A 10257-nucleotide genomic window follows, 5' to 3' on the forward strand; every position below is an offset into this window, starting at 1 on the left:
TGGCAAATGATTACTCGACTGACCTACTCAATCGCACACACTCTTTCTCGACGTCAAGCGGGACCTAATTTTTCTGTTGTGTGAATTTGTAATTTAAGTAAAGATGCGGTTGCGAATCAGTAGCGTGTGACAACAGATATCAAAGATTAATAATCAGAGCGAATTCTTTTACGCAACTGTTGAAACTATTCAATATTATTTTTTGACAGTCATAGATCAATAATTATTTTCGCAGAGGCTGACTGATTTCCTCTTAAACAAACTGATTCCATAAATATGTTATAATGACAAATAAATGGAGTATCAAAACCATTTTGAAATAGTGCAATAACCTTCGTAAGCTTCACATGATTACGTAACAAAAATTAAAAAAAAGCATTTTTGTCGTTTCATGTTAAAAAAGTACGTTACAAATATTTACCTCTAATTTATTTTAGTAAAGAATCATTTAAGAGATGAAAGGGCAAACAAAATACTAAACAAGTGATTTATTATAAAACCTTGCTGAAAAAATAGGCTTCGTTATGATAAGTTAAAAAATAGGTTAAGCGTAAAGTTAGGATAAGTTGCAGCGACACACGCATCTTTCGAAAATTGAAATAAGAACACTCGTACATATTGAGTACCGTTAATAAAGACATCATTCACGCAATCAAATTCAAAAACTGCCATCCATCCGTCAACCTGATTCCAATTAAACTCAAGACTGACATAAACCGCGTTTGCGGAACACCATTAAACCAAGCGACAAGTGTCCCAGCAACTTTTCCTTTACCATCCGATGTCGATTCAAAAAGTCGACTGCATCTTTGCAGTCCTTGAGTACGGCATTGTATGCGCCGCGCCGGCCGCAGTTGGTGATCAGCCTCGGTGGCGCGTGGTCGCCACAATGTGTTTGCCGAACGCGTGCGCAGTGAAAGTTCGTTAGAGAAATGCGTCTCGCGATCGCCTTTCTGTTTGTGGTGAGTGCTAATTACGTCGAAAGTGCTAATACGCTCTTCTGTCGACGCCGACAATTCGTAAGGATCGTGCGAATTTGAGTTTGTATCAAGATCGGTGTGGTTTTACATTTTAATTAAATACAATTATGGTTTAGGTTAAAATTGTAATTCTTAAATTTCTAATTACAAATTGTTTAGAAACTTACAATGTAGTGCAGTTTATGAATAATTAACTTTAATGTTCAAATTTAAATTTTATAAGAATTAATGTGTTCATCTAACGATAACACACGAAGGGGCTGGTTATCACAGTTTACCCTTATTTGTAACATGACAATCTTAATTGATTTCATCATACTCAGGCATTAATCTATGAAATTGACAAAATATTCAAAAATATTTGCGAAGACAACTTTTAATAATTAAACTATTGATAATAGGAAATATTAATAAATAAAGAATAACAGAAAGTAATTTAATAATACATTTCCAATCAGAGCAGTCAGTCTTTAAAAACGCTGGCAACAAGCACTGTCAACAATTAGATATCAATTTTAGTATAAAAACATTATTAACTGGACTCTAGTTTACAAAGTTAACTGAACACCCCACGATAGATCTTTAGCCTGTCTCCGAAAGCAGGGCGAGAGGCAGTCTACACGAACGTGGGAAGCGGGCCAAGTACCTCGCACCCATTTTTTACCCAACGTACACCTAACGAAGCTAATTTCATTGCCAGATAAGAAACAACACTATAGTTAGCTAGTCATGGACTATATTCGGTTGCAATAATAAATGTAGAACAATAATGATTCCATTGTTACTTACAATGTATCTGTGAAATTGTATTTAAAGTAAACAATTTATTTAACATAAAAGAAATCAAGAAATTTGACAATAAACGTGCACGTTTCTTGTTGTCCAGGAGAAAATTGAACCAAAACAAATAAACAGAATGAAATATACGAAACAATGAAGTCATTTTCAAACGTTATAAATAAATAAAAACTGGCCTAGTGCAAGTCGGACTAGCAGACTTTTGGTTCTGTAGCACTATGGATTTGTATTTTATAGCTATTATCTGAAGGAATAATTTGTTAAAACAGTAGTATTCATCACACGTATTCCGTAAAAATAACTGACTAGCTATTACGATACAACCGTATGATAGAGCCTTATGACAGACGGACAAACAGACGGTTTAGACTTAGTATTATGGCAATATATATATATATGTATGGCAAGGAAACCCAAAAAATATTATTATTAGCTAATTTATAATGTTGAGTGAAATTTATTTTACACACACTAAAACAACAATAATTATTATACTGTATCATCTACCACCGTTAATACACTGCAAGAACCAGAGAGAATAGAGTTCTCCTAATAGTATACATTAAATACACGATACAAATTGTTTATAAGATGAAATGTGCCAAGATGTATTTTTTATGAGTTCTACTAAAATTCAGTCTACAAAACTTGTCTTAGTCGCTGTCATTACAGGCAACACATCGATGCAAGGATATCTATGGCCGAAGATTTAATCACTTACCGAAATATTGCTGATTTAATAGGCTACCTCTCTGAAAATAAAACAAAAAGGAAAAGTTTATTTTATGAATATTCTATTATTTAATATAAAATGTGACATAACTTAAGACTGAAATATATAAAACCTTAAATGTCTTGTTATAATGGAACAGTTGAAATAATGCAAATCAATAGTTGACTTTGGAGAAAGCCGATTTCACCGGTGTGCAACGCGAGTGAGAGATTGCGTAGTCAGATACGAAAATGCTTAAGATTACATTTGTAAATTTAATAAAAATATAAAAGTGCTTTTAGTCATTAAAATATTATAAACAGTAAAAACTCTTTAAAATAATGTAAATTTAAAAAGTAAAAGAAACATCAGTTTTTCAAACGAATTCTCTAAACGCGGCTCTAATACAAGAAACTGGTTACTCCAGAAACTGTGATTTTTGGTGATATAGATAAGTGGACTCTCAAATGAGCTACCTGGTGGTAAGTGGTCACCACTGCCCAAACACTGTAAGAATTATTAAAATTTACTTGCTTAGCCAATGCGTTACCAGCCATAGGAACTAAGATGTTGTATCGCTTGTTTCTGTACTTATACTGACTCAAACCGGAACACAACAATACTAAGTATTGCTGTTTGGCGGTAGAATAGCTAATAAGTACCTCTCTATGTATGCCTGTCTGTAAAGCCCGCCTGGGTAGGTACTCGAGGTACTCTTACCTATAGTACCTACCCAGGCGGGCTTTACAAAGCCATAGCACTAATAATCTAGAAAAATCTAGTATTCTTTTTTTGTATAATTCTTTAAACTATTTTATTGAATTTCTATAAAATTCTAAATTATTTCGATTGCTTTAGGACGACGATAATTTAAACGAACTGATTCGTGTATCGCAATGTTTACATAATTCGTAGAGATGGAAATTTTCAAATTTTAATCAAACTCAATATTTTTAGATCCATGGTATTTAATTGTAATGATGAAGTCAACGAAATGAAGATTATATCCATAACAAATATTAAAACAAACGTTTGAACAAAACTAAATGTGGCGATCAAAATGAAATAGGAAACAACGGCTATAACAGTAGCTTGACGTCACCACCTGCTCCCAAATACCATCGGTCACTTTCACTCACATGCCTGTCCATCTGTCTGTACCGAACTAATGATACTGTAACCTCTCGTTCTTTTGTTACTTATATAATAACCACGTTACGATACAGAATAGAGGCGTTGGAAACATGTCTGACGAATGTCAATACATGTAGTGTCAAATATTTGTGTCTAAACAATTTGGAAAGTGATTTTTTTTTTAAAAAGAAACTTACAATTGCTTAATGTACGTTTTTTTTCAATATACAAAAAAACATCTTAAGCATAATACGGATATATTCTTTTGACACCAGCGCTAAAACTATGTCCAAAACATCAGCTCCATTGGTTAGGAAATCGTTTAAAATTTCGTTACAACTTTACCATACATATTGAGAGTGAAGTTGAATGAAATATTGTTACTGATAAAATGGATATCGACCACACAGTATTATAATTAAAATCGCACATTAATTGTATTTCTTCCAAAACATAAAATATAAACTAAGACGTTACATACAAAAGTATCTCAAAAACAAAGATTTTATGTAAACCTTTTGTAGATATATCTCAAATAATGTGACTTTGACTTCTGAACTAGTTCGAAAATTGCGTCAGAAGTTAGTTCCTTTTCATATAAACACAAGTTTAAATAGATCAGCTGTACTATAGATTAATAATCAGAATACTTTAAAGAATAGACCCCATTGAGAACACGTATTGGGTAAGTAAAGAGTCAAAAAAATGTTTGTCCTGTTTATTGTATAAGATACACCAAAATAAAAATTGTATATTAATTTTAACGGTTTCGCGAGCACCCACATACCCGCACGTACAGTGCTCGATATCACGTCATCACACATCTTCATGTTCCAAATTGTGCGCGCCCAAAAAGGTCCCGTGATGACCGGCATGTCGCTCAAGCCCCTGCTTGGAAGTTAGACAATATAACGATAGACGTAATTTTTTTTAACATTTAACAACTAAATCTTGTTAGAAATATGTATTAACTAATTAAAAAGTAATCATTCTCTATAGGACCAATTTAGTATATTTGATTAGTCGTATTTATACTATTTGACAGCACACCAGAAGGCTATGTATGAGTAGGGCCTAGGAGTAATAAATATATATATATATACTGTATTAAAACATAAACATTACGATAATCTAATTGTGAAAATGATATAAATCGAAAGTATTTTCTATCAGAATATTTATCATCCTTTTAAAGAAATATATTCGTTTAAACACGTCTTCTTGAATTGATTTTATTAATAAAAGTGTGATCTCCGTTAAGCGTTGTTATTTAGACAATGCTTTGGAAGATACTTCATTAAGGTGGTATTTTCAAATAAATTTAATTGAGAAATAATTGTTTTATTAGATTCAACATGCATCTTAATTTGGTACTCATAGTACCAAATTTATAACGTCCCTGTCTGGGACTTCCTTTGCGAAAATATTTGCAATCAGGTGGGCCATTAGTCCGTCACATTTAAAAAAAATAGGTCATGAGAAATCAGTTTGATTATCCTTTTCTTTATTGATTCTAGAATATTTCATGTTTTAAGTTTCTCTTGCTAAAGGTTGTTGTTTTTTCGTATACAAACAAAGTAGCTATCTATATTTATGTTTTATGGCATTCATTTAACAAAAAAAAAATACAATTGATTATGAAGCACCAAATACCTAAGTTGACATATCAAGCATAATCGACGTGTCGATAATTTCTTTAAATAATCCAATGTATTCTGGTTGAAGACGAAATGTACGGATACAACTTAAAATAATAGATTTAATTATTAGTACTACCGTCAATTTATAATGTAAGGTATATTTATTGGTAAAGACAATAATTTTATTAAATAAAAACTATGTTAGTGACAAATTTGGTCACAGAAAGTAAAGTACATCGCAATACTTATTTTATTGCTGTACAATTATATTGAAATCCTTGTTGGCTGCTACACGCGCGATTACATATTACTCAACCCAAAAGGATCGTAACGTTCCCCGACCTTACAAAGAGAGTAGAAAGTACCACCTAAAAGTGAAACCTAAGTCTTAATTGTATCTTCAATTAGAGTGTCTGTAGGCGTTTACTTTCGTTCGACTGGACAGGAGACAGGTGATCATGTTTCGAGAGCGATGACCCCGATTCGGGTCTAATGAATCCAAACATTTACATTACGGTTCATTTATCAAGACGCTCACTGTGTCAATTTTTTTTAATGCACTTTTGCCCATTTGATTGATGTAATTGCGAAATTGGGGAATATAAGATGTCTTTCCAGGCAGGAGACATGACATACTTATATAATTGTATTTAACTAACATGACTGTATTTTTAGATGTTGAAAAAGAGTAACTACTGAGTTTCTTGCCGGTCCTTCTCGGTAGAATCTACATTCCGAACCGGTGGTAGCTTTACTTTAAATAGTTTGTTAAATGACGATTCAAAAGTGCTTGTAAAAGCCTACTCGAATAAAGTTTATTTTGATTTTGATTTTATATTGATAAAAGGTAATACTTGACGGGTTCATAGGAGGATATTTATGTGACTAATTAATATTAGTCTTCTGGTCATGATATATATGTTTTTTACTTTTTGACATTAAATCTTACTATCAGAAGCATTTATCGTTCATTTAAATAAGTATAGTGATAAAATTTTGCTTTAGAAATAACAGTATCTAAATTTTTTATTAATTATAAGATACAAAAAATTTAATTTGCAAAATATTACAAGGTTTTTTACATCGAGTTTTGATATGAAGCTGTGTGAGTGCAGCAACTCGATTATTTATTTATTAGTAACTCTATAAGTTTATTGCCATTCAACTATGGCATACTAACTGTAAGTATTACAGTACTTTACGAGATAAGCTTGCGCATTTAAGGTTTAAGGCGGAAACATAAAATGACACCATCTCTTGTTCGCAAGTAGGTGACATGGACAGCAGCTCATGGCTACGACTACGCCTCGGCGTGTGCGCGGCCCTACCGCTCCAAACGCGCTAAACCTGTACCCGACGTACCGTGTGATCTGAGCAAGCAAAGCTACTGCACTACACCCGGCAATAGCTACCCTTGGCATGCGATACGACGATTCATTCGAGAGAATCAGGTATGATATATACTTATTTCTAATAAAAAAAATCTCACTTTGTTTTTTATGTTAATGTCTCAATAAAATTGTATAGTGTTTCGTGACCATGCTATACATTGTTTTTTAACGCCATTATTATGATATATTTAATTTTAATAACCTCTTTTAATGACTTCAGGGTCTAATGAGAAGAATGTACGGAGAGGAACGTCACATCGCTGTACTTAAAGCCGAATTAGAAAATTTCATTGACGATGACGACGATGACAGAGGCAATGATTTTTCGGAAGACCTTATAAAAACAAAAATGTTGTACACAAAGAAAACCCAGGGACGTGCCATGAAAGACAAACCACATTTTAGACCAATTCAATCAAATGAGAAACAAAAAAAAGTTGATAACGATACCTTGAAAGTGAAGCCTTTAGACACATTGAATAGTACCAGTAAAAACAAAGATAATCAAAACGATACAAATAATGAAGCGTCAAACGACGACAAAGGTATATCGTACAAAACTAAGCTCGAAAGTATAGCAAATATTGAAATTAATAATTTAGATCCAGACGTAATTACTCTAGAAGCAGTCATAAAACAAAGTATCGAGGCAAACAGTATATACACAAATTTCTCTGGTACGTCGAAGAGTGAAATACTGTCTTCTGAAATTAAGAATAACACAGATCGAAACACAATTGCTACAACAACAGAAATCATAGTGAATACCACAGAAAGTAATGATGAACAATACGATGATATAACAACAGAAACGGGTAAGGATGGTTGGAAGAGCAACGCTGATGCTTCGACTTTACCTCCAACGTTACTGTTTTCTGAACATGAAAAGGTTAAAATCGATCGTATTGATACGAAAGAAAATGAGAAAAAAGAAGAATTTCATCCAAAACCAGTCGTACATCAGGAAACAATGCGTCCATCTGTAATAAAGCTACGAGGAGCGTAAGTCACTATTAAACAATTCTCAATTGTCTTTCGGGTACATTTAACTTTTTATTAAACTTATGTTCAAGAATCGGACAATAACATTACGTAATTTACGATTATTATAACTATTTTGTTAAATTGTACCAAACAATTACGACAAAAAATTTTAACATTTCATAATAAAAAAGTGGTCATCGATTTATAAGTTTTTTAAAGAAGAAAGCGTTAGACCACAGATATATCCATATTACACAAAGATCCGCTTTATGTTAAACATGGTAATTTCCTTGATGAAGTCATGGTCTAAAACGTTATTATAATAACAGGTTTCCATATTTGCGACAGCTTACTTTCAACCAGGCCAAAGAATACGTTTATTTAGTATCAGTCGTCATAAATTTAACGTTTTAATACTTTTCCTTAAATTTAATAATTTTCATTTGATTGAAAACTGTTGTGAACAGATCTTGCATTAATGCGTACAGCTCTACTCGTCAAGTTACATTGCCGACCTTTGACTACGTTTTATGTAGCCTTTCGATCAAAAGACCATAAGAAAATATGTATTAATAAGTACGGTAAAGTTGATTCATTCTTATTTTAGATTAGCGATCACAGCTAGAAACGAATGAATAGCGTTTTAGGGATCTATGAGATAATTCAACAATATTTAATGCAACGTTTTTAGATTTTTCAGCAAGAATATATAAGAATAATATAAGCAACTGAGTACCTATTTTTTGCATACAAACTTATTGCGCACTATAATAGTCAATTTACTTATTTTATTACTGAATCAAATAATCGGGTTTGAACAACGATTAGAATAAATTTGTAAATTATAATTCTTGATTGGAATAAATATATTGCAGAGTGATTTACCAAAGTATACATTTTCCCCCTACAGAAACGCATGCGAAACCAAGGAAGAGATGGCAGCTCCTTTCTGGGCGAACAGCACGCGCGGGGAGATGCTAGCTCTCCTCAACATGTATCCCTTCGAGCAGTACATACACCTGGAGACGTGCGTGCACAAGCATAAACAAATGTACTGCAGGGAAGGGTGCAGGTAAGACAAATATATATCAGAACTGGACACCTTTTATAATATTAAGGTCTGGAAACTATTTATACATTTCCATAATGGATCCTTTTCTAATAACACAATTTCTATTCAAAAACTTATAAGAAGTACAAAAATAATGAAAAACCTGCTCTGTTACTTACAGTTTTACTTAATTTACCTTAATGAACCGTAAGTACTTCCAGTACGAATGTCGCGAAAGTTTTGTATGCTTTTATTGTTTTCTATCGAGGACTGTGTTATCGTTATGTTTCTGAAAAACTACGACTGCAAGGTCCGTTTTCCTAAACATGACGAACATGCCTCGTATGTTAAAACCGTTATAGTAAAAAAATGATTAGACTTAGTATCAAAAGTTAAAAAACCGCGCTATTAATGTTCTAGATGTGAACAGCAGTTCCGACTCCATCGCTTGCTGGCTTACGACCCACGTAACGAATGTCGCGGCATCTTCGCGGACTGGTTCAAATTCCCAGCGTGTTGTGTGTGCAAGTGCTATGACGTGCCTCTCGAGTTCCGCGCTCGATCACCCAGGATCCTGCACCCTCAGTACGACGAAGAAGTTAAAAGACTGATCTATGAGGACGTGGCGAGAGACTGGTACACCATGTCCTATGAGGACCCCGATGAGTTATATTGAATTTTTAATAGAAAAAGTTAGGGCCTTTTATATAGAGGGATGATCGTGTCTTTGTTTAAACGTGTGGGATATAGGTAATCTCTCTGCATGTTCAAGTCGTTCAGTTAGTTAGTTTTATAAATCTTTAAATAAATTAAATATTTTTATTCAGGCATGGAGATACCGCTTTCGTGTTTACGTTTAAAAAGTTTGTAAAATAAGATTAGGTAGTTATTATATATCTAAGAACTTATTCATCCGTAAACCCCACCATAAATATACCTTTATTGTAGATTTTCTTTAATGATTTATTTATTGAACAGAAGTACATTCCGTATAGTTTTAAGAGATTTTGTTGATAATTTAAGTTATTTGTGACGTAAGCTCGCATTACAGATTAAACTATATTTATATGCGTTGAACACTTGTTCAATCTTACATCTTTTAACTAATTGTTTGAGCTGAATGATGTACATACCACTGGTAATTATAAAGAACAATTACTATTACAAAATTTGTTAATTATTATACTTATGTATTACACGTTTTATTTTTAACTATTTCTGTATACTAAGAACTTGATGTCAGGTTTATGGGTTTACTTACCTTTCGCTATATAGACAATGGTAGACTTAATTTGTAGGGGCATATAGAATATATTATTGTTTATTTCGATAAATTATTTTAAATATATAAGTTGTTTATATACATACTTAAATATTTCGTAACTAATCATTATATTTAAGGCTAGTGAAAATTGTAAATTAAATGTAAAAATATAAATAATCGTTAATTATGTGGAGAAATTTTATTAAAATCCGTTCGTTTATGTTGTTTTTTATTAAATTTAATGTCATCAATTTCGAAATGTCTTTGAATAAAAATAACCTTGCCTGCGTGCAATCATAAGCA

At 32.5% G+C, this 10257-nt stretch overlaps 1 protein-coding gene across 2 annotated transcripts; it reads left to right on the top strand.

Moving 5' to 3' along the window:
- Positions 1-805: 805 nt before the first annotated feature.
- Positions 806-10174, top strand: LOC113394775 (protein spaetzle 4). 2 transcript variants are annotated; one of them, XM_026632196.2, is made up of 5 exons: positions 806-962; positions 6536-6715; positions 6876-7657; positions 8550-8711; positions 9111-10174. In XM_026632196.2, exons 1-5 carry the CDS (start codon positions 933-935, stop codon positions 9364-9366), a joined length of 1410 nt encoding a protein of 469 aa, XP_026487981.1. In that variant the 5' UTR covers positions 806-932; the 3' UTR covers positions 9367-10174. The 2 variants fall into 2 exon arrangements, with proteins under 2 accessions (XP_026487981.1, XP_026487982.1); XM_026632197.2 differs by having other exon boundaries at positions 820-962; positions 6533-6715.
- Positions 10175-10257: the final 83 nt, after the last annotated feature.

This window comes from Vanessa tameamea, chromosome 17 (genome assembly GCF_037043105.1).
Source record: "Vanessa tameamea isolate UH-Manoa-2023 chromosome 17, ilVanTame1 primary haplotype, whole genome shotgun sequence".
NCBI classification, from domain to species: Eukaryota; Metazoa; Arthropoda; class Insecta; order Lepidoptera; family Nymphalidae; genus Vanessa; species Vanessa tameamea.

Bases quoted from the DNA above. Each gene is read 5' to 3' on its own strand.
- LOC113394775 (XM_026632196.2), top strand. From the start codon at position 933: ATGCGTCTCGCGATCGCCTTTCTGTTTGTG. The intron at 963-6,535 runs GTGAGTGCTAAT...GTTCGCAAGTAG, and splicing joins CGATCGCCTTTCTGTTTGTG to GTGACATGGACAGCAGCTCA. The intron at 7,658-8,549 runs GTAAGTCACTAT...TTCCCCCTACAG, and splicing joins GTAATAAAGCTACGAGGAGC to AAACGCATGCGAAACCAAGG.